This window comes from Strix aluco, chromosome 7 (assembly GCF_031877795.1).
Source record: "Strix aluco isolate bStrAlu1 chromosome 7, bStrAlu1.hap1, whole genome shotgun sequence".
Taxonomy (NCBI): domain Eukaryota; kingdom Metazoa; phylum Chordata; class Aves; order Strigiformes; family Strigidae; genus Strix; species Strix aluco.
The window spans coordinates 14,071,619-14,096,276 of record NC_133937.1 but is presented as its reverse complement, the minus strand read 5'-3'; the positions used below and the strand labels follow the sequence as shown (position 1 = coordinate 14,096,276).

General features: G+C 39.1%; 1 protein-coding gene across 2 annotated transcripts in view; it reads right to left on the bottom strand.

Moving 5' to 3' along the window:
• Nucleotides 1-24,658, bottom strand: part of ZCCHC24 (zinc finger CCHC-type containing 24) — a 121,860-nt gene that overhangs the window by 81,325 nt on the left and 15,877 nt on the right. For both annotated transcript variants that reach the window (XM_074830526.1, XM_074830527.1), the window contains exon 2: nucleotides 22,634-22,834. In XM_074830526.1, coding sequence (XP_074686627.1) covers nucleotides 22,634-22,834 — 201 coding nt within the window. The remainder of the gene's footprint in view (nucleotides 1-22,633; nucleotides 22,835-24,658) is intronic.

Genomic DNA, 24,658 nt, shown 5'->3' with positions numbered 1-24,658 from the left:
CTTCCTCTATAGCAAGCTATTGAGGTATTTCAGACCATGTTTCACTAGAGATATATAGTTATTTTCTCCATGCAGACAAGGTACTTACTTTTGATTTTTCTTCCTGTTGACTTCCCTCCTCCATCTTCTTGTTCATTGAGAAGCATTACTTTGGCTCCTCCTTCCAGGAAGCACAAGATCGGTCAGTCGCTCATGTTTGCATGAGGTCACACTGCAATCAGTGCTCCACACAGACCATGCTTGCCCTGATTAATATGGTGTCAGGAAAAGATCTAAATAAAAAATACTACTTTTATGACATCTCCTTGTGTATGGGAGGAATTGAGTTGGAACAGAAAATTATACAAGAGGAAGATGTCTATTGTACCCAACTTTGCATGACATATCTGGCAAATGCTACTCCAGTGAGGTCGAGGTTTTGATGAGAAACAGAATTTTAAAGCAAATGAGAATACTGCTGCTTTGTAACAATGTCCTATTTGTTCATTCTTCAACCAGCATCCACTGCATGGCATTGCTAAGATTGTCGTGTATAACTAAGATGCAGTACAGAAAAATGGATTATTATGTGCTTTGTCAAATGTTAACATACCCTACTCACTTTCCAGAAAGATGGAAGGAACTTGCCCAGTCTCCTGGGCAGAAGCACATTGATGCCTGTTCTTTTGTTGACACATCGAAGGATATGATCTTGTAATATGATATCCAAAAGGTGAATGAAAGTCTGCCAGAGGTGAATGGGGGAAATGTACTTTGACACTGAATAGCATCTCTAGGCTGGAATTTTTCAGAAGTGGACTTCCATCTTGAGAGTAGTATCTTTAGTGACACTCTAGAGAATAATAATCCGCAAGTGCATGCTGAACTTTTCTTTTGAAGGTGTCCCCTCACTGTTGATGATTATGGTGGTGTCTTCTAAAGAGGCAAGATTGTGAGAATCAGACTCATGGTAAAATAAGCAAGGTTGTGAGGTTGACTTGAATGAAAAGTAAGTAAAAGTTCCAAGATCAAAAGGGCACAAGAAAGCAGCATTTATTCAGACTGTTGTTCAAATGCACCTGCATCTGTAGCCTGTAATAAGTTTGTTCCAGTCCTGCAGTCCATCAAGTTATTTGCTTTCCCTCAAACTTTGGCAGAACATCAGTGTATTTGCTACATGTTTAACTTCTTCTCTTTCTGAGGTAGTATTCTCCAGAGTGAAACAGTGTTAGTTAAAGATGAAAATAAGATAAAGACAAAAATACTCTCATAAACAGCTCTAGAAGGAATCACCACCATACTATAACTCTCTCACCAAAATGATGTGCCAAAAATATGGATGTTCAGTGTAACTGCTTCTTATTCCTCCCTGGTCCTTAGTTCCTGTATGTCTTGACGAGCTTAAGCCACAGCTCTTGAAAATACAAAGTTGAAAGGGAAATCATAACTGTGTTGATTTAACAGTGAGAGAGAAATTAGAACAGTGACAACAACTTTTGTTGGCATTTAGAAACCACTAGTTTGAGTGATGATATATACTTATGGGTGTAAAAGGTGTTCAAGATTGATTTGTAGGACTTAAAAATGAGATGTTTGCCTAAGTGTAAGCCCACAAAGTGTGACTGAAAGTGTAAGAAGCAAATGGGGAGGGAGAAAAAAGATTTCAGAGAAACTTCTGTACCAGAATAGCAAAACGACTAACATAACAATTTCAAACACCATTGGGTGATCATAAAAGCCAGTGAAATAACTTTTTATTCAAATAATTTTGGAGAAAAAAACTGTTCAGAAAATGATATTTGGGTTTATTTCGAAGTGTTCCATTAGTCTGATAAAACAGAAACTATGTTGTTTCAACTCTTAACTTAGTTTTTTATTAGTTTTACCATTTTCACCAAAGCATAAAAATTCCATGATTTTTCATCAAATGCAACTTCGAAGTGCTTTTTATCTAGAACCTTTTTTGCAGAGGTTTTCTAGGAATTTTATTTATTAGTCTTCAGTTTAACCTTTAAGACATTATATTACCTGCTTGTGATTATGTCATTTTCCTATAGGACAAAGGACCATAAGCAGAATTTTAACTACACTAATACAAACGATTATATAGATATGGTTCAAAGCCAAACACTGAACATTAGAAAGGCTTTTATATTTTGGAAAAATACTAGAACAGCTTTGACTCTTACTCATAGTGATGACTAGTAATTCAGTCTCACAAATGCACCATTCCCTGAATCATCCCCATAGTTGAATTAGTTGTAATAAGGTGCTTTTCACACTGTCGAAAGCAGTTTAAGGGTGAGCTGAATCTGAAAATAAAAATTTATCATTTTTAACATGTGGCTGCTGAAGCAACACCTTTCTTTTGTTTCAGTTTGATAATATTACTTTGAGCTATAGCCAAAAAGAGGAACAAAGGTAAAATAAGGACTAATAAAGTCTGCAGAGGACAGAATGTTTTGGGTGTGGTAAATAATGATGAGGTCAACTAACTGATACAGTGATCTCAATCACTGGGTAAGTTGCACATGACCATGTTTTAGCATGGCCAAATGTAAAATTAGAGGGGTATAACTTGTTACCAAAAGTACAGGTTTCCTCTCGTAAGAGTGATTCTGAAAATGACCTCAGACCACTGCTGTTAATCAGCTAAACTTGAGTTTCCAGTGTGACGCTATGAAAAAAATTAAAGTTTTTCTTCATCGCTGATGATCTTGTGTGCTACAACAGTGTCGTTTGGTTTTTAATCAAGACTAGTGATTAAAAAGAAAAAAAAAGTACTCCAATTCTCTGAGCAATTAGGTTAGCTGTGCAGAAACAAGTAAAAAGTTTACTACGTCTGAGGACCTAAGTGGGCAGTAAAGTGCTGGAAACAGAGTGTGCATCCACCACAGCCCAGCTCTGTAGCACTGCCGGTACATCTGACTCAAGGGCCTCAGTGTCAGCTGCGATGCAGGTTTTCAAAACTTGTATCTTCAGCCTTGAATCAGAAAGAAACAGCTTTATAACAAGGGGCATTGTACAGAATGAGAAATGTTTGGTTTATGTGGAAATGCATAGAAAAGTATGAGGTACAATAAATGGTCAAGGGAGTTGCCTTGCCACTTCTGACTCAAGATTCACATACTCATTGCGCAATTTAAGTTCTTTCCACCACATAAATGCAACAGCTAAATAAAGTCAGAATGCCATGCCAGCTGAAATTCTCAGCTAACAGTATTACCTGGCTTTTCCTGTTTGTTATTGTAGGCCAGATCATCCAATATTACAAACAGATGCATCCCCACAGACTTGAACAGAATCACGCTTATTTGTCTTTGAGCGCTGACCCTGTTAGGCTTGCCTGCCTTCAGCCTTAAGGCCTAACACACAAAACACTGCTGAAAATTTAGGAGAGGTTGTGAGGAAAAATCCAACAAGGACAGAGAAGAGGGAGTAAAGATTTTGAAAATCCTAGTCCTGTAATTCTGTTTAAAATGGAGAACTAATTGCAAACTGTCTAACTGCAACACAAAATCTGCGGTGCAAAGAACGTTCTCTGTCAAGAAGTTGATGAAAATACTAAAGCCAGTGCAGATATTCTAAAACGGAGTTCTGGTTTGAGTTTCTCTTTCTTTTCCCTCTCTCCAATTCGGACAGAGAAAGTGGAATTTGAGGTGGTCAGAATGTTACTTCAGTCATTATTTCACTCTAGATCATTACTTCCACATGTTTTAATCCAATGTATTCAGACCTTCAACACGCCCAGCATTTGAAATGTAGTGCCCACCTCAAGAGAAGTTTCCATATCAACTATTTAGATGGTCAAAATTTTATCAATTCATTGACTTGACTGATGGGCTCTTTTCCCAGAGAGTGTACTCAGCATTTGAGAGAAAAAATTGTCTTCCACCTGGTAATCTGTCATGACTATACCTCTTATTTTCTATCTTATGACACTTGTAGGGTATATTTGTATCACGGTAGCTCTGAAGAAGCTACTTCTAGAAGTGGAAATCACATGCTGCAATGAATGCAACCCTAATTCTCTATGTGGCAGTGCACCGTGTCGTGTAAGGTATAACTGTTTAGAGCCCAGCCAGAGTTTGGATCCAAGTGACTCCTAACACTCTATGAATCAGATAGTTTAGCATCAACCCTGTTTGACTTTGGATCAGAGGTGGCAAAATGGTACCACATGGTCATCCTGGCGTCCCACACACTGAAAAACCTGTTCAGCATGACTAATATTTAATTTAAAAGGCTCCCCAGATTCTGCTTTGTGTAGCTGGTATGTAGCACGTGAGAGATTAAAGAAGAGCTAGACTCTTCAAACTGGTGTCCAGTGGCAGAGGAGATGCAATCCAGAAGGAAACGGGCACAAACTGAAATACCAGAAATTCCCTTTAAATATAAGAAAAGCTATTTTACTGTGAGGGTGACTGAGCACTGGCACAGGTTGACCAGAGAGGTTATGGTGTCTCCATCCTTGGAGATATTCAACACCCAAGGGGTGCTGAGCAGGTGGTTGGACTAGCTGATCTCCCCAGATCCCTGTCAGCCTCAGCAGTTTTGCTGATTCTGTGATTTCATATTCCAGAGTCACGTGGAAGGTTTCCTGTAAAGTACCTGCATTCTGAAGAGTAATGGGTAGAATAAAAGTGGTATTTAGTATAAACAGTGGGGGTTTGCAAACACTAAGGGTTTTTCAACTCTAAAAGTTTCATATTGAGGTGCTGAAGACCCCATTTCTTGATTTATTTATGACTGCAAAAGTACATAAGACTAGATTTTGAAGAGGAGTGAGTGCACGACAAATTATTTTTTAAATATCTGCTGATTTTTAGTGAACTGTCTTCAATCATCTTCACTTTTTACAAAAATTTAAGCAAACACATTTCCTGGTACAATATTTCTGGAAAACCAATGTTGCTATTTTTGTTGTAAGGAACAGTATCATGTGAGTTTAGTAACCAGTCATAGTTAAGCAACAAACCTGAATGTTAGAATATTGGTAATCTAGTTGCATGTTAAAACTATGTCAGACTGTTCAAATTCAACTAAAACCAAACTCCTTTTGCCCAAATTGATCATATGAAATGAAATTAAAATAGACTGATGTCCTACATTGTGTTCTGTAGGATAGTTGTCTAGTTCTACCTGTACAAAATGAGGCCACGCTAGCAGAAAAGGCTAACTGTATGTGGTGGAACACTAGTTCTGTAATCTGTGGGATGTTTATCTGATTAGTCCATGTAATATACTTCAACAGAAAAGCCAGGGATGGCTTAAAAGAAAAAAACATCTCCAAGAAGATTCGTCTCCTGGAAGTGTACAGTATGGTATTTCTAACAGTGTCCACATTCAGTTATTCATCCCAGATAGAACTGCCTTAAGTGAGAAGGAATCAGGAATTGAGGGTTTTTTTAAGAAGCACAATGGATTACATCAATTCTACAAGGAGACAGTGAATATTTACTGCTGGATATTCAACTGCTGGCTGACAGGCTGACTTATGGAGTCCTACTAAAACTGACTATGGGCTTTTTCAAGAACTTCAAGTTGTTTTTCCACAGATCTAAATCTATAGATTTAACTCTTGAGGCTCACTGCACTTTGGCTATGTTCCTTGTAACATAACCACCCAAAGTATGCTAAAACTATCCAGAGATGAAACCACTGTGTATTAACTTGCAAGATGTGCTAAGCAGATAAACAACATGTTTTCTAGAATGATTAATAAAATGACAGTGATGAATGAAATGACAACCACTGGAGATTAAAAGAGAAAAATATCTGAAAAAGGGTTCAGTTTGGAAAAGCTAGATAAGGCTTGTGTCTCTGGGAACTGTATACAAGGAATTCAAGAGCTGTGCTTTCCATTCCCCATTACATCTGTTTCAGTGTGCTAAATATCCATTCTTCAGCCTTAATTCTCCTACATCAATGGAAGGCATCTTGGAAAGGAGACTGAATGGGACAAAATATTGATCTTAGATACTCTGGAAAAGGAATGAGGGATTTACTGTAGCAGCTGGTGGATAAGGAGGGGAATTGGTTGGGAAAGAATCTCAAGAATGGAGGTGAGATAAAGAGAAGGTATGACAGGATACAGAACATGGGGTCAGCAGGGTCAGACCTTCTGTACGTGCTTCAATAATTCTGCTGGAGCAAGACAACTGCCTGTCTCTGAAGGCTGACCATCCAAAGTTGCTTATGTCTGTCTCTAGCTCCTACTGAAACAAGTAGGTCTTTTCCACAGATATAGATGGGAGTTAGACTAAGTCCTTATTTAACTAACCTTGGGGTGATGCTGTACAATGCCCTCTCTAGTTATTTTTCAACAGCTGGTAGTCTTCAGGCAACAGCTGTCTTCTCACACTTCCCTGGATCTTATCTCTACTAGCTTCTGCTTTTGGCCCTTATCAGCCATCAGATGTATTAGGGGCTTGCAAGAGAGAAGACTATGTGGTAGAGAGAAAAGGCATGATAAGAAATGTTTGTGAAAAGTGATGCTTTCATAAGATACTGCTCTTCCTCCTGAGAAAGATGGGCAACGTCCAAGGGATTACATCCTTCACGGAAAGGATCGCTCGGTCTGCCCTCCCCAAGAGCAGTGACTGATTACAGCTCTGCCACTGGTCCCCGCTGTGGTTTCGGTGCACACTGATCCTGTTGAATCTCTGTGTACAACTACCAGATGAACCAGTTAAAACAACACAGACTCTAATGCAAAGTATGCAGACTGCACCCAGCTCTAACCATCCATCATCACAAGTAATCACCGATGTGAACCAGGGTTCAGATAAAACCAGCTCATGAATAATGAACAGCTTGATAATCTGGGCCAAACACATAGTAGTGAACAAGTACTTTGAAGTGCCTGTAGCTACAAAGCAGTTCCCTTCATAGGAGGCACAAACGTTCAATAGCTCTGTTCAGTCTGACAGCAGAGAGTTCTGGAGTCTCTGCAAATGCTAAACTACCAATAGCAGCATCCATGAGTAATTCTGTCATTTCCTGATGGTTGGAAGATTTATCTCCATCATAATAGGTATAACCACAGTCCTCCATGGAAAACAGTACAACATTCACAGGTGTGAAGCTGTGGCATTTGAAGACACCAAATCTACAGAACACTGTATTATGTCTCAACAAGTATGGTTACAGGACTTTTGCATCAGAAGTAGCCTGGGCCAGCTGGCCCGCAGCAGAGGCAGAACTTGCCCAGGTGTGCAGGCACCATGGTCAGACACGTCTGGGTGAGGTGCATCGCTGAGAGAAGGCCACTTCTGTCAACCGTTCTGCTTTCTGGCATAATGGAAACTTCTTCCAGCAGAGCAGTGCTCATTAGTAGGCAAAGGGGAGATTTCCTGGGTTACAAGCTGAGCTGAGACAATCTTACATGCTCTCACAGGAACTAAAGCTCACCAGGAACCTTCTCCCATTCCAAGTGCAAGGTACATATATCTGACCTCATTTTTCTGATGTTTAAAGAAAAGAGTTACTAAACAGAAACACTACATTATATGCACAAGACAGACCCTGGGAAGAGACTGGGAGAGCAAACCACAAGTGTACATCTTGAGAATGCTCAGATGCCAAATTACATGAAAGGGGAATGGAGCTGAACAGAACAGACCGGAGTGACTGAGAGGGAGCTTTCCTTCACGGTGAGGCCAGCAGCCCACCATCCACAGATCAGGGAAATGCCTGTGTAGAAGAGAAGTCTGCTGTTGCAACATAGTTGGCAGAGCAACCTGTAAAACTTTTCTCTCTATCTTGCCAATCTAGAGGAGCACGGCTGTGGAAATGTAGATGCAAAAGTAGCACAAAAGCAACTTTGTAGCTTCTTTTAAGTCAAATACAGTTAAAATGAGGTAAGCTTGCAATGCCTCACAATCTGTGCCTATCGAAACACGCCTCTTGGAGTCAAAGCAAACCCTGATGCATCCTAATGTTATTGGAATTACAGAAGACACCATTTTTATTTCAATTATTCACTTGTCTGAAAATTACTGGGAACATTCATTTGAATTAGTCACATAAAAAGCTTGAGTAAAATTGATTTTTGTTAAGTATTTCCTCTAAAAATGAAGCAAATTTTCTTTTTCCAATTGGCTACTTGGCCCAAGTCTTTTGGTACAGAAATTTCTGACCCCTTCTTCTCAGGCCTAAGGTGTAATAAATTTCAAGGATTATGACACATGCCAGAAAAGAAAAATAGTAGAAAGAAAAATTGCAAAGCTTCAGTTGTAGGAAGGACTGGACTGCTCTGTCTGAAGCTTAGATTTATGGTCAAGGTTGGGGTTGAGAGAAAGAGAAAGCCTAAATCTTTGGATTTGAACTGGAAAGAGGCTGCCAAAGAGGATGAATACTGTGAAAAACTTGTTCCCTGTGGACAAGTCTTGGTCTTGGAAAGGGCTTGGGCACCTTGTGTACAGCTTGACCTAGGACTAAGGTTAGGTTTAATGTGAGGGTTGAAAGAGAGGAAGCGCAGAGTCACAGCTGTGAGTTCCTGCAAATAATTCTCCAAAGTAAACTGGGGGCTGATGTTATAATTTATTCTCCTAGGTTTATTGAATCTCTGGAGGGATTGGAACCCTGAAACAGCAAAGCCAAGGAATAAAATAAATAATTTACATCACATTACTCTTTTTATTTCTGACTCAGAACTGCTATTTGTGATGCCAAATGTAATTTTTCAGTAGCGGCACTGAATTTGGGATATACGAGGTCTGTTTAGGTCTGTTTAGGGCTCAGAGTAACTCAGATAACATAACCACTCAATTTTTTCTCATTTTTCCACCAAGAATCTTGATTTGCTATCAATTTTACCCCCAAACCATCCCCCTGCTGCCCTCTGCTTTCTGAAAGCACACTGAAATCTAAAGTTTCAGACATTCTAGGAATCTTCCCTGATTCTTTTTTTTCCAATCTCTGAGAAACCTGATCCACCAGATGGGTGGGAAAGCTTATTGTTTTTTCGTCTGACATCTGGATTTCATTAGCAGACTCATGCATGCTGAATCAGGAATGGGAGCTCAGAAGAAAGCAGATGAGAGTTAAAATTATGTTAATGCTAAAAAAAATTGCCCCGTTCTCCTCTCTAACTTTACAAACAAACACAAAATGTGAGTCATGTTGTTGTGAGCTCAGCATAAACAGTACAGCTCATATTAGGTGTACCCACTTACACTAATATTGGATATATTGTGCCTCAAGCAGCTATAGAGGAGAACATTGTATTATTTACTTATTTATGTCAACATTATTTTAAAAAAAGCCTTTCCAACAGTTTCACATTAATACCATCACTGTTCAGATTTATAGTGTCTCCTGCCTTCTATTTAAATAGATTCAGTACAGTATGCAAGGAAATAATTTATCACAAACCAACCATAAAATTACAGTTAAGACTTGGTGCTCAGGAGACTGCTGTAAATGATACCAGCAAGAAAGACAATTTTTTAAAAAATTTAACAGGAGTGTTAGCAGTGGCCTAAAAGCCAGACTGTTTTTAATTACCATAGCTTTCATTACTGAACAACAGAAATAGTAATACAAGCAGTTACCATCTGTCAGTTCTGTACATGGTGCTATGCTAACCTCTGGATGACTGTTAGATCTCATTTTGTTTGCTAAGAGTGATGACTGCAGGCATACAACATCCATCTTTACAGCCCACCTTATCCTTCCTCTCCTTCCCCAGCGCACAAGGACCTGTGGTTCACGAGTACCATGCTATCTAGTCAGAGTCTCCTGTCTTCTAAGGACACTAAGCAGAGATGAGGACACTCAAAGTATCATTTGTGACTAGGTCACACAGAAGAAAAGGGATCGACAAGAAGCTTTTGGTTATGTTTTAGAAGATCAGATGGGTCTAGCATAAGGAACCAAGCAAAATTACAAAATGGTGAAAAGCTGAGAGGGCATAGTGATTACAGATAGGCTGAATGTGGAAGTCAGGCCTTCATACTCCTCTGCAAGTGAGCTCAAGAAAACTTCATATGTCACTGAAACAGGCCTCTGTCCCCTCTTCACAGCTTCAGCCTATACATTTGACGTCCACATTACATCATGTAGGATACAACTGTGTAACATACATAAGTCAGCAGAAAACTGATGGAAAATTTCAGTCACTAATGCAAAAATGACTAGTACGCTCTAAAATCTGAGTATGGTTAGTTTTATATGTGTAACAGCACTCTACACTATCTCAAGAGATAGGGATATCACCTATCCTGAGAAAGTTATATGCCTGTGACAGGTGAAATGCAGGTGGATATGTATTTCACCTGTCACAGCCATTCAGGATAGGAGTGAACCCCTAAATTTACACAAGGTAACCATTTTCAAGGAAACCTGAAAAATCCCGGTCTTGATTCTCCACTTTCTCATGTTTTGTGTAAACACTTTGACAAGTGGCAAGCACAGCACAGAATCCAGTGCAACCATTTTGGTGGTGGTTTACCTTCATATAAAGTATACAGATAACCTGGCCCAGGGACACCTGACATTACAGGAGGAATTTTTCATATGGTAAAAATGATGAAGACAGCAAGGCAGTTTTGTCATTTAGCTCTGATCTATTAAACCTTCTTAACTAGAGTTCACAGAAATCTCTTTTAAGTAGCAGAGCGCTAACTTGCATTAAGAAATATAAACGTGCATTAAGAAATAATAAAGCAATAAGAAATGACTACTATTAGGTTTTGTTTTTTAAAAGTATTTCAACCAAAGCCACCTTTCTACTTTAATGATGAATCTCCTTTGATCTCATAGCAAAGCCTTTTTGTTTGCCATTTGTTTGAAAGGAGCTTTTCTCTCCCCCACTTTTTTCTCTTCTAATTTCCTCAACTGTGGAATCAGGTGTTGAGGAGTAAGTTTTATATAGCAGTCATGTTACTCTATCTCTGAGGTTATCTCTGCTCTTGTGAAGCCTTCTGAGGGCCTCCTTTCCTTGCCCACGTAAGACCCATGGGGTAGTGTTTGGGAGGGCTGAGTGTGCACTTGGGCGGGTGTTCTTGGCTGCCAGGTGGTGTGGGTAGGCTGGCTCAGGTGGAAGTATTGATCTGTCTGGGCTGTTGCAGAGTTTTATCTATAGTTGCACACCTGCAACTTGGGTTAAAATTAGAAGTGGCCTTGAAACCAGTATTTTGTATATGAAACCCTTGAAACTGGGAAATGTTCAGTGTTACTCTGAACTCATGTCCAAAATTACAGCTTGAGATCATGTCTAAGCCTAGTTGAAATGTGCTCTTTCTTTGCAGAATGAAAAAGGAGTTGTTTACAGGGTTCAGTAACACAAAAGATCTCAAAAGGTGCTGCTGTACTCCTATGCACATTTCTGCACAGTCAGAGAATAAGTTAGAAACAAAGAGTAGCAAGTATCTTGTGGAAAATCAGATGCAAATCTGAGGATGAGCTAGTAACCAAGATTATGTCGTTTTCAAAACATCTGCTGTTCCTGCTAAAATCCTGAAATGTTTCAACTTAAGTGCCTGTCTATGGGCTTTATTGCCTTAGCTAATAATTTGGCACTGACCAGGCTCTGAAATGAAAGGTTTATTCTTTGTTTTCTCTAATTACTATACAAACATTTTTAGCTTTTCTGCCCCATAAAGGAAATTTAGAAGAAAAAGCTTGTTTTTTAAGAAAAAAACAAGCTTCTACAAACCTGGGAAATGTCTCCTTAAATAACATGAGAATGTCAGTAACATGACAGATAATTTCTAGTGGAAAATATAAAATGTTAAGGAACAAAGTTTACAGTAAGGTTATCCTGAGCTTGATGTCCATGAGGCTGATATCCATGCATCAGTATAGCACAAAGACTTGTGTCCCTGATCCATGCAGTGCTGCCTTCTCTCCTGCTTCTGATCCAACTTACTCAACCAGTCTAAAGGATGTATAAAATCCCACAAGGCATAGATGGGCATTTGCTACCTGAGAAACTCTGTTCACATCTCATAGTAGACCTTTTTATAGCTTTAAAATGGGCCATATCAAAATATATAAGGGTCCTTTTACATTTATTCACATAAGCCAGATAGAGCAGAATAACACCAATACTTGTGCTATACCAGGGAAATGGAAGAGGGATTAATTTCCATTTAGTATCTTAATTTCTTGAGGGAAGTGACATAACAGGAGGGAAAGACAGGACTGACTGGTACATCTGGACAGCAGGAAAATGAGAGGGGTCCCCTAGGTTGGATTTGTGTCCTCACAACCTACAGACTGTCCTGGGACAATCAGAAAAGCAAGGAGAAGCTGAGCTGCTGCTGCTAGCTGTTGCCAGCAGAAACTGTTACTCTGCCTTTAGTGATTTGTTCTCATTCTTCACTGCTTTTGCTATCTGTTTGCCATCTTCCTCCTCCATATAGTAAGTTAAAAGGAAAAGGGAGGGAGAGACACGGCAGTTCACACCCCTGACAGTCACTTTCTCCTCAACAGCCAGAGCGTGCCCTGTTTATCTGACACCACCCCAGCCTCTGCTCAGCCCTTGTAGGCCTTCTTTAATTGGGCATGGGGATTATCAGAACACACATTTTCATTTTTGAGAAACAAGGAAATGAGGTTCTGTTAAAACTGGGAAGGAAAGTTGAAATATCAATACATTTGGCAGATGTGAAAATTTTCAGAATTTCAAACCAGAAGTGCCAAGACATAAATGTTCATTTGGGTAAATGAGGCTTATGAAACACTGCAAAACAAATTCAAACCATTGCAAAGTGGTTTCTTCCACTTCAGATGTCCGTTTCAACCTCTCTTGCTGTTTCAGCTGAACACCTTGTTGAAACAGACATTTTCCTAGAGAAGATTCTTTTTGAAAAATAGTTACTTGATTGACTTTCTAAATATGGATTAAATGAAGGTACATTTTTACAGGAAGTGTTTGTGTATGGACATTTTGACAGGTGTTATTTCCAAGGTTTAGGGTCTTTTGTTTTCTGTATTTGTTGTTGTAATAAATGCCTGTTTGCTTCAACTTTTATGTTTTAGCAGTATTGTATTTTGCAAGACTATTTTATTTAAAAGCACAGTAAGGAAGGATTGTGGTAGACATTAGAGCTGGGAGATACAGAGATCCTGAAGAACAATCAATGATCTCTTATTGCAGAGCATGAAAATTTAGTTAATTATCGTAGAATCACAGTATCATTAAATTGGGAAGGGATGTTGAGAGGTGACCAAGTCCAATCTCCTGCTCAAAGCAGGACCAACATCGAGTTCAGGTCACGTTTCCTAGGGCTTTGTCCAGTCAGATCTTGAACACTTCCAAGCACAGATGAAAATTTCACAATCTATATTTCACACTAAACCAAAACAGTTTTACAAAGTGAGAAAACATGATTCACTTAATCTTCCATTACTCCTTTCTTATCAGTGCAAATGAGGAATTGATAAACCAGTGTGGTTTTGACCTGGTAGTTCTCTCTCTCACTTATCTATCAATCAGCTTATAGAGGGCTGGAGACCAAGCCTTAGTTTCCCTCTCAAGAGGAATGCTTGCAGTATTAATTTCCAAGCTAAGCACTCAATTACGGTTTATCAGGAGTTTTACTGCAAACTAAGCAAATACCAAATTGTTAGTAAACAGAGTTCAGATTTAGACCAATGCAATAGCTATGTTCAGTCTACTTCAAAGAAGTTTATAAGTGTCTCAGTGACTTGTACAGGATTTGGCTCTGGTCTGTTGCTCATGGTTTTTAAATATAAATTATGCATGTTTAAGATAATGAGTTGTATTATTAGTACACAGATATACAACAGTAGAAACATAAGGCTGAGAGATGCTTTGGGATGTACTCTCATTTGTCCCTGACAGGATCACCCATGAAATCCTGATGTATGTTTATCCATACTGTTCTGAAAGTCTTCCAATGACCAAGAGCTTTCCCAGGCACTCTTTTTCAATGCCTCACATTTAGAAAGAGCAGCCTAGTTGAAGTCCAGTGCTCTGGACTCACTAGCTGTGGATCTGGAAAACAAACTGTGCCCTTCATGCAAGGTTTTCTATATTTGCAAATTATTAATGTGTCTTTTTGTGGGAGCAAACAAGACCGGTTTTTCAGTCTTTCAACAGAAGTCATGTTTCAGAGACCTCAAATTAATTTTTCTCCTCTCCAGTCTTCCCTGAATTACTGTGCTCAACCTGGACCCTGATGAAGCTTTACCAGTGCTGAGACGTTATTCAATTTGATTGCCAGGTATCCATAAGGGTTTACATTTAAACAGTATTCTTTTCCTGATATCCACCTTGTTGCCAGTGGGCAACCAGCTTGAAATTGTCTAGATAGTGAATATGCAGATGAGATTCAAAAGTAACTAAAAAGAAGTTGGAAAACCTCAATGAAATGAAATGAAATAAAATTCTGTAGTGGGTGATCCTCCAACACCTGTCACACAATCACATAGGACCTGAGACTCCACACCAAGGTCGCTGCAAAGACCAAGCAAGCAAGCCCTCTTACAGTATTTGCCTTTATCACATCTATTTACATTGCATTTCCCACAGGAAGAAAAAAAGTTTGAACTGGTATCAGTAATAAAGACTGAACCACAGTAATAATAGGCTTAGTGATGGTGCTGAAGGAGGAGTTTGGTTTTGGCTGGTCTTCCAGACTTTGGGGAATGTAATATTGAGTAGTATGCTAGACAGGAAAGGGGCACAGACACAGTTCGCTAGGTATTTCTGTTTGGGTTTTTTTTTTCACTAACTGCTCTTATTCTGGTATGTTAGGGTTCATGTTAGTATCTTCTTTCCAAGTATCCAGTTTACCAAACAACTGGACATAAATGCCACATATTATAGCCACAGTTTTAAAACTAGTACTTTGGGAGCATGCTCTCAAAGCAGGGCTGTTTGGATCCCCTCTACTCATAGAGCTGTCTGAATTACTTGCCTCTGTGATAAATGGTTTAAATCAATTTTATGCACAGCTTATTCAGAATTTCCAAAACAGAGTGCAAGGGGTATTTTCTGATGTTTCAGACTGTTAAACAGCTTACATTTCCAGAAGTAAAATGGATGTAACAAAATTACAGCCCACCATACTTTTGTTACAAAATTTCTGCGAGTCTTCATAACAAAAGTAGAAATTATTTGAGAAAATATATCTAGCTAATCTCAGAAACTCTGAGAAAATTTGGCAGGACTAAGTTCAAGCATATGAGGAAAAAAAACCCTGCAATAAATTCTGTAGTATATTTAGTATCGTGGAGTTGTCAAAGTGGCTGCATGTGGTAAAAAATAATTTAAAAATCTTAGCCAAGTCCAAATCCTCTAAAATAATTTTATGCAGGTTCTGAGTAGAAAAATATGAATAAATGAAAATAGTGTGTTGTGCATAAACAAGACTTTTGAGAGCCTCAAATTTTTCCAGTATGTCGTAATGTGGAAGTTTAGTATGTGCACAGGTATTTACAGAATAAACACTTAAGAATTACAATTTCTTACAGAGATATATTTAGGTGAAGAAATATGCACTATACCAAATGGGTTAACGTATCAAAATGTATTTCAAAGCTAGAGAACCAAGGGGCTGGATATATATAGATTTGTTTCCTGGAGTGCCACATGCAGTTTGAAAACAATTACATATAGCGGAGATTAACAGCTTTTCCCTCCTTGCAATACAGGAATACAGGTTTTCTCTCAGTACTGGTCTTATTCAAATCAGTGCTACTGCACCAGAGATGAGTTTAGCTGTTGTTTTCTTTTATTATGTATCCCATATTTTCATCTTTACCTCTGTAAGACGAATACTAATTTTGGTGATTCAAATCAGGCATTCCACTGTCAGGCCTGTAATAACTCTCTAAGCCAATAGAATTGAAGCATAAACAGGAGAGACCTGTACAGCACCAGATCAAATGCTAGTAGTATACTCTGATCAAACACTAAGGTGGAACCAGCAAAATTGAGCCATACAGGGTTTTAGATTCCTGAGAGACTGGGGAGATTGACCCCTCATCCTATAACTTAATAACATTACCGATATTTCACTCAGTTCAATGGAGAAAAGATGTGTTTATTTGGAAACCATCACCTGATATCCAAAAGACTGCTGTAAAATGTAGCAACTGTCAAAAATTATTATTTTCAGAGTGGATTTTAAGATTTTTCAAAGTCTATGATCTCCTTTAATTCCAGAGGTCTCTGAAACATCATCTTCCACTTAAAAAGAAAAATAAACTTCAAGACATTTTTGTTTGTTTTGCTTTTTTAAAAAAATTAAGATCTCTAAGCTAAAAACCAGAAAGGTAAAATCTTTCTGTCTTTGTACAGATGGCAGCTTGTTCTTCATTGCCATCTTAGCCAGCCTTTGGTACCTGGAGAAAGCACAACTGTGGACTCCTTGAATATTGTGGACATTTGAGATCTTTGCACAACTATAAGACACAAGGCAAATCAGATTAATGTTTCAGGCCTGAGAGTCACTGCAATCTTGCAGGCAAATAGCTGCCTGCTGAGCCAGCTCCACTGCCAAAGATCCACTATATCTGACCACAGGGAGGGACAGCTTCAGGGCAGCATGATCTGGCAGACCAAGCTATGGACTAAGAAGAAAGGACTAAACTCAGCTTGACACTGATTTCTTCCACATCCTGCATGAAACCACAAAAGCAAATCTATGAAAACTCAAGCAGCCACAGTAATTACCTACTACTCCCATTGACTTGAATATGTGTTCTTAAGGTACTTGAGTTTTACAGGATCTGCTTCAATGATCACTGTTGGCAATGGAAAGACTCCCACTGTTGGTCTCATTAATATGGACCATGCTATACATTTCATTCACAGATTTAAAAATGCACTGCAAAATAAGGCTAATATTGTTTCCCATTACATATATGTCTGTGGCAGTATGTCTGTACTTCTTTGAGCACGCACACGTGTTTTCCTCTATAAGTATAATGTAAAATTGGGAAAGACACTGTGTTAACAGGTCTGTGTCTCCCAGGGACTGGACTAAATAGTTGCAATGCACCAAGGATCTGACTGCAGAACAGTGATATTTGCCCATTTTGGTTTGGTTTTTCCCACTAAGTCTGCATGATGTGAGAGTTCCTTGCCTGTGTAGAAATTTACAGGAATTGTCAGGAAGATTTTTTCAAGAGCTTGGCACTGGCACAGGGATCAGAGCAGTCTTCTTGTTCAGCATTCAGAAAAACATGGCTGGAGCCATGTATTTTCTGAGTGACTAGGTCTGCACATATTTTCACAAAAGGATTTGACAGCACTTGAATAAAGTTAAGACAGAGAGACCAGTAGATGGGACTGGTGCTTGGCAGAAACACAAGGTAGAATACAGAGATGCTTTGCTGGAGCTCTGAGCTGGGACCTCTACAAGTACAAACTTTGTTGCTGTCTTTGCTGTTAATCCATTACTGCCCAAATTAACAAGAGGAACGACATATGCAATAAGTGAGGTCTAGGATCTGTGTCAACATATTTCCTTCCCAAAGAAGATTTTGAACTATGGCAAAGGTTCAATCACTCAGCAACTTCTTAGAACCTGAAGGAGGTGTTTTATTCATAAATGTCCATATATACTGTATCTAATACCATACCCCATTATCCTGTACTTCCTGCATATTGAACCTATATGATAGGTCTGAGTTTAGGGCCACAACATCATGGAAGGGTAGTAATGTCAATAACATCCCTATACTGTAAAGGAGCAAGATTCATTCCATATAGGCCATGCACAGTACAAACGAACCCACTGTTTATATTTTGTAGGATTTAAAAATATAGACTACAGTGATAATGGGTGAAAAGAGACAAAAGTAACTTTTTTAAAAAGGTTTTCTATGAGTTTCTATATCTGCTAGATAAATAAATGTCATAAAGAATCATATATCTTAACTAGAGCTCATCATTATTTGTCCTGGCAAGGAAAAGAAAACGTATGGTTATCATGCATATGTAAGATATACACTGGCACAGTACCTTCGAGTACACAAATAAGTAAACAAAGTTTTAACAAATCTATATTCATATATATTTATAAATCATGCAACTAACCACCAGTAAACCAGATAGGAAAAGTACTCTCATCCCTCACCTTCCTCGCTCTTTAAAGAGAAATATTTTGTATATTTGATGACACTGTCAATGATAATTTAAGAACGCCACTCTATTAAGTTTAAGAGCACTGCTTTTAACCTTTATTCTCTAGACATTCTTCATTCAAGTCAGTGAGAGTTCTGTATGTGAAAGAACATCAGAGAGGTATGAGTAAGATGTTACCGTCTAAGCCACTGAGACTCAAAAATTAATTCAGAGAAAACATAGGTATGCTACAAAGATGACACTAAAGATAAAAAGCACTGGTTTCTATAGATGTAATAATTGCAACAAACTTTTTGCAAATGTAGGTAAATTGGAAATGATGAACTGCAATCATAACATTGCTCTCATTTCTGGTAGTTTCTAAACCAGAAAACACACTTTCTATCACTATGGATCACACAAACTACGTGTTAAAATAATAGAAGTTTACTAAATCCCTTTTCGATTTCCAAACAGATAATTTTGGACAGGATATTGGACAAACTGCAGATACCTAAGGTACTCAAATACTAAAGCTGGCCTTTTTTATAATTATTTAACCTCCTAGAATATGATCATCACTTAAGATATAGATCTGAATCAATACATGTATTTTCATCAGTATGGTATACCACCAACTTTTACAGCAAGAGGACGAGAATCACAGAAAAAGAACACACGCCCTTACAGTGTTTGTAACAAGCAGAATTAAGGGAGGATATAAAGTCTCAAAGTTGTTACACAATTTCTTTGTTATGAAGGAAAAACTCCATAAAATACCCCATTTCAAAATCTGTTTCTTATTAGGCAGTTACATAAAAAGAAAATAAAAATACTGTATGATTTACTGATATGCATCTTGTCCAAATCAGATTAGTTTATCTCTTTTCTCTATCCAAATTTAAGTACTTTAAAAATGAATAGCTACAGCCCTTTTTTGGTAGGATTTGCAAAACAACTTTCATTTTTGACAGCACTTGCAAAACTAAGCATCAAAATCTAAGTTATTAAGTAGTGCATATAATGTACAAATTAAGAAAGCAGTTATTGTCAAAAGCAGTGGTAACAAATGGGGTCTTTCTGACAAAGGCCTGATCCTGCCATTGGTGCTCCCTTCTTGTGCACAACGCTTTCAATGTTTTGAACAGAACTCATGCACACAGGGTCATCCCCTGTAGATCTGTCCTCAGATTTAGATAACATAAGGGAAGTAAGTTTCTGTGAATGCCTGTCTGCTCTTTTTCAAGAAAGCACTTACATGCTGCCTAGACCATATAACACTTGCTTGTGTTAGAAAACTCCAATAAAGAACTAATTTTATATCACCTGTTCTTTAAGTAACATAAACTCTGATCTATACAAACAGATATATGCACACACAGCAAAAGGCACTGATAAGATCTGTTCTGGGGTGCCATACGTACAGGTAGTCGTGCACAGACAAGGAGATGAAAAGCACAAGAGGACAGCCGTGAGGACTGGGGAATAGAGAGTCTGTCTACTTTTTGCAAGGAAACTGAGAAAACCTGGCTCAGTTAGTCCTACAGAATGAATGCTGAGGGACGATATGATTCCAGTCTATTAATACATCCTGAGATAAACACCAGGGACGGAGAAGAGCTATTTCAGTGGAGGACAATGTTGGCAGGAGAACGAATGACTATAAAGTGGCCATGGGTTACACTTATCCTGGAAACTGGGCGATTTCTCATTAGGAGAGGATTGAGGTTCTGGTGCAGCTTCCCACATCAGCAGTAGTGAGGGCAAAATGCTGAAATACTTCCCAACTAAAACTTGATCAGTTTACAAAAGAGGCTTTATGATATGGCTGCCTGTAACTGTAGAAGGCCGTGTGCAGTGAGCAAGCAGATGCCTCCTGGTCCGGTGTTCCTTCAATCATTACTCACTAGCTCATAGGCCAGCCACAGTCTTTTCATTTCCTGGTTCACAGAGAAATTAAAGACGTTACAAGTGAAATCTTAAAAAGAAAACACATAGGATGTGCAATTTAAGTGAATTAATCTTCCTACAGGACCCTTAATTTGTTTGCATCTCCTGGATTTCTATGGGTATGTCAGTTTTCATTAACTGTTATTTAATCCCTAGTGCCTCGAACTGTAAAAATACCTATGAAATAAACAACACATTACTGCTCCAACACTGACATGTTCACTTGGGACCATCTGTGCGAGCTGCAGCTTGCACTTACTGATCGTCCAGAGACCTGCTGCATTCATTTGGTTTCACAGAATCACAGAATCATCTAGGTTGAAAAGGACCTTGAAGATCATCCAGTCCAACAGTTAACCTAGCACTGACAGTTCCCAACTACACCATATCCCTCAGCGCTGGGTCAGCCCGACTCTTAAACACCTCCAGGGATGGGGACTCCACCACTGCCCTGGGCAGCCCATTCCAACACCTAACAACCCGTTCTGGAAATAAATACTTCCTAATATCCAGTCTAAATCTTCCCTGGCGCAACTTCAGGCCATTACCTCTTGTCTTATCGCTCATTACTTGGTTAAAGAGACTCATCCCCAGTTCTCTGCAACCTCCTTTCAGGTAGTTGTAGAGGGCGATGAGGTCTCCCCTCAGCCTCCTCTTCTCCAGACTAAACAACCTCAGTTCCCTCAGCCGTTTCTCGTATGACATGTGCTCCAGACCCTTCACCAGCTTCGTTGCCCTTCTCTGGACACGCTCGAGTAATTCAATGTCCTTTTTGTAGTGAGGGGCCCAAAACTGAACACAGTCATCGAGGTGCAGCCTCACCAGTGCTGAGTACGGGGGGGAAGATCACTTCCCTGTCCCTGCTGGCCACGCTATTTCTGATACAAGCCAGGATGCCATTGGCCTTCTTGGCCACCTGGGCACACTGCTGGCTCCTGTTCAGCCGGCTGTCAATCAACACCCCCAGGTCCCTCTCTGACTGGCAGCTCTCCAGCCACTCCGCCCCAAGCCTGTAGCGCTGCTGGGGGTTGTTGTGGCCCAAGTGCAGCACCCGGCATTTGGCCTTATTGAAGCTCCTACAGTTGGCCTTAGCCCATCGCTCCAGCCTGGCCAGATCCCTCTGCAGAGCCTCCCTACCCTCGAGCAGATCAACACTCCCACCCAACTTGGTGTTGTCTGCAAACTGACTGAGGGCGCACTTGATCCCCTTGTCTAGATCATCAATAAAGATGTTAAACAGGAGTGGCCCCAAAACCGAGCCCTTACATAGCATAGCACAGCCATCTCCCCCTGTTCAGAACACTCTTGCGCTGCCGCATATTTAGTAGTTGTAGTTTTAATCCTCTTGTTAAGTAATGTATGCTATTACATGGTCCTATCTCTGTTTTGCAGTAACATGCTATACTAAGTACATTAAACACAGAACTATACAAACCAGAGTATTTTTGATCTCCTAGCAAAGAAAATGTCATAGTTTTTTTCTTAAAGAAAACTGCCTTACTCAACGTATATTGAAATAATATGAAGTAAAAATGTTTTTGAGTGCCACACCCAAGACTGCAAATGTACTTTGATTCCACATCTTTCATTAGAATTAATGAAAGATATACAGCTAAAGTCCATGAAGAGAACAGTTTAGTCTACACATAATAGCAGGAGGAATATACTTAGTTAAAGCTCATCTGATATTAGAACTGATTTCATGCTGACCTTGCTCAGCTGGCAGATGCTTTTCTGCCTGTGTTTTGGCTTACGTATGTCTGACATCCTCAACTGCAAATTAACTGTAGTTCATTTTACGCAGATCAGTTCTGCTGAAAGTCACATATTAAGAGGGTAGGAAGTTAAGTTGTAGTGAAATGGATGCCTGTAATGTCCACATCTGTATTTCTAGAACATTGGCAGCATTTTAATTTCCTTGGGACTCTACACAGAATATTGTTGGAGTTGTGAAAAGTTTAAGCCAGCAACACGACTGCATCCAGCTGAAACTTGAGAGGATGGAGAAACCTTGCACACTGTGGCTTGGGGCCTCAGGAAAAAAAATTGCCCATTGGTGAGTGGTTTTAGTGCACACTGGTTTATACCTCTTTTCTAAGGAAATAAATATTGCCAGCTTTGCCAGTACAAAAAAGTTCTAGGAGTCCAAAACCACCACATCTTGCCAAGTACAGCAAACCTCTTCTGTGAAACAAAAGACATAAATACTTGGAGCTTGTGTTACTGCAACACTGATTTGAAGTTCTCATCCAGTGTAACGCTTTCTTCTCCTTTAGCATATGTAACTTGTTACATTTTTATTAAGTGCCATTGCCAAACTGACTGTACAGTGCACTGCTTGAAAACGTATTTTACACAATCTCTGTGATGGAAAATGACATAGTAGCCATTTTTAAAGTTTCCAAAATCTACTTATTCGTGTGCTAGATTAATATCTTTTGTAATGCTTATTAGGTAAATGAAATAGCATATTTCTTCTGTCAGTATTGTGATAAAGAATAGATTAAAAGAACACATGGCTAGCTTGTCACTTTCAAGATATTTCTTCAGTGCTACTCACTCTAAAGAAGTATTTCAGTCAAATGCTGTGTTACTAAACCAAGGAATGGTGAAGATTTCCACAAAGATTTTTCCAGAATATTGTATATTCCTTACCTGTGGGCAGTCTTTGATGTAGTGTCCCTTGTTAAAGCAGAGGTGGCACAGGTAGTTAGGAGGTGGCCTCTTGCTGGGTTTTCTGGCTTCTGAAGAAAGGGACAGGTCAGAGAAATGCTCAGTGAGGGAGCTTAACCCATCCACAATGTTATTGAGAGAGCCATAAGGCGATGCACTCTTGTACAGACTGCTGCTCAGAGCCTGCAAAAGCAAAGAAAAAAGTCACATGAAACACAGTACTGTATTAAGGATTGTTCTGAGACTGATTTGAGTAGAGGAAGGATAAAAACAGCAGAAAAAATGTGTTGGGTTTTTTTTTTTCATTAAGAACATGGCTACATATTTGAGGAGAGCCATTAATAAAGAGGTTTCATGAAGGCAGGGCAATGGAGCTGGTCACACCACTGCTGAGGAAACTACTGAGCTTGCCATGGTTCACTTAGTCCAACCTTTCCACTAAGCCTTCTTGTGTTTGATCATACCGCATTCATGGTATGGCTAGAATATGCAGGCAAAAAGTTTAAAGAACAACCCATAAAAGGGAACGTTTTTGTGTCCAAAACTATTTACACAAACAGTACTGAAGTCAGGGAAAGGAAAAGAACACCAAGAAAAATTTAAATTCTTAATTTCCAATCTGGTTAATGAGACAATCAACATAGAGTGCCATATTCAAACAATAATAAGAAACATTCAGATCTACATCTGTCTTGGATTTTCTAAGGGGAAACCTGCTGTGGTTTAAACATTTCCTGATAAACAGTAAACACCTAGTTTTTGTACTTCACCTCAATGGAATCTTCACTCTCTCAATCTGCAAATCAAAATCAGGAGCTCCTAATTTGCCATTCAGTAGTTTTAGAACAGCAGGAAACCCATAATCACCTAAATAGCTAATCTCCCTAATGGAGATAACAAGGATTCGTTCACAATGTGTTAAGGCTCAAAAGAAACAGTGTAGTAGGAGTTTAAAAAGCAAATAATAACTTTAAAAAAAAATAACATGGTAATGAATCACTGTAGAAACAGGACCAACTATTGACAGTCCTCTCCACCCTGAAATGATGATACATATTTCACAGGGTGTTGCTATGTTAGGTCTGATACACCTCACAGTAATGCTATGCTCATGTAATTCTGGCATCAGAGAATAACTGCTGGTTTATGGGACAGTAAGGTAAGAAGAGGTCCAATCTGTGCCTCTGTGGAGACCTTGTTTTTCAGTGCTGTTAAATCTGAATATTTCAACAGTCTTTATATATGTCATATATGTTTATATATGTTAGATACATATAGTAGATATGCACTGAAATTCATTTAGAGTTTGTGAAATAAATCTGAAATGGAATTACATTTATCTCAGAGATCTCAAACATTCAGGATGTCTGTACAGTGAGTGCATTTTCTGGGTGACAGTCACCGATCGAAAGAATCATTCTGAAGCTCTAGGCACAATTACCTGGATGAGTCCCAACTATCACTGAATCCCATCCCACTGCAGATGGTGTATACTGTAAATAAAAATTCAGCCTAAGTGGCAGGCCACCACCATACAGATAATCTGCTTCACCTACCCCTTGCTATAGTCAAACACAACGTGCTGAGCTCCACTGACCCCTCTTACAAATCTGAAGCTGGTGCATGGCAGCAGGATCAATTCAAAGGGCCACAGAGCAGAGTCTGGTCTCACGATGGACTTCACACATGTCCTGGCACTGAAGCACCCATCATTTTACCTGCAGCACAGCATAGTTCTGTGCTGGTGCAAAATGTTCTGGCTGCGGAGAGGAGAATCAGCCACATTGTTTCAGGTGTTAAACCTGTACTTTTTAAAAGGAAAAGCTATTTCAAAAACTAACAAAAAGGTTTTAGCTGCTTTAGCCATCAAGCAACCAAAGATACCTCCAACGGTCACTGGAGTTTATTTTCTAGGATTTATTGGACACTACTGGAATGAGAAATTCTTGGCATCAAATTGTTAAAAGGAAGGGGAAGTGCTATGGATGCCAAAATAGTATTAATTAA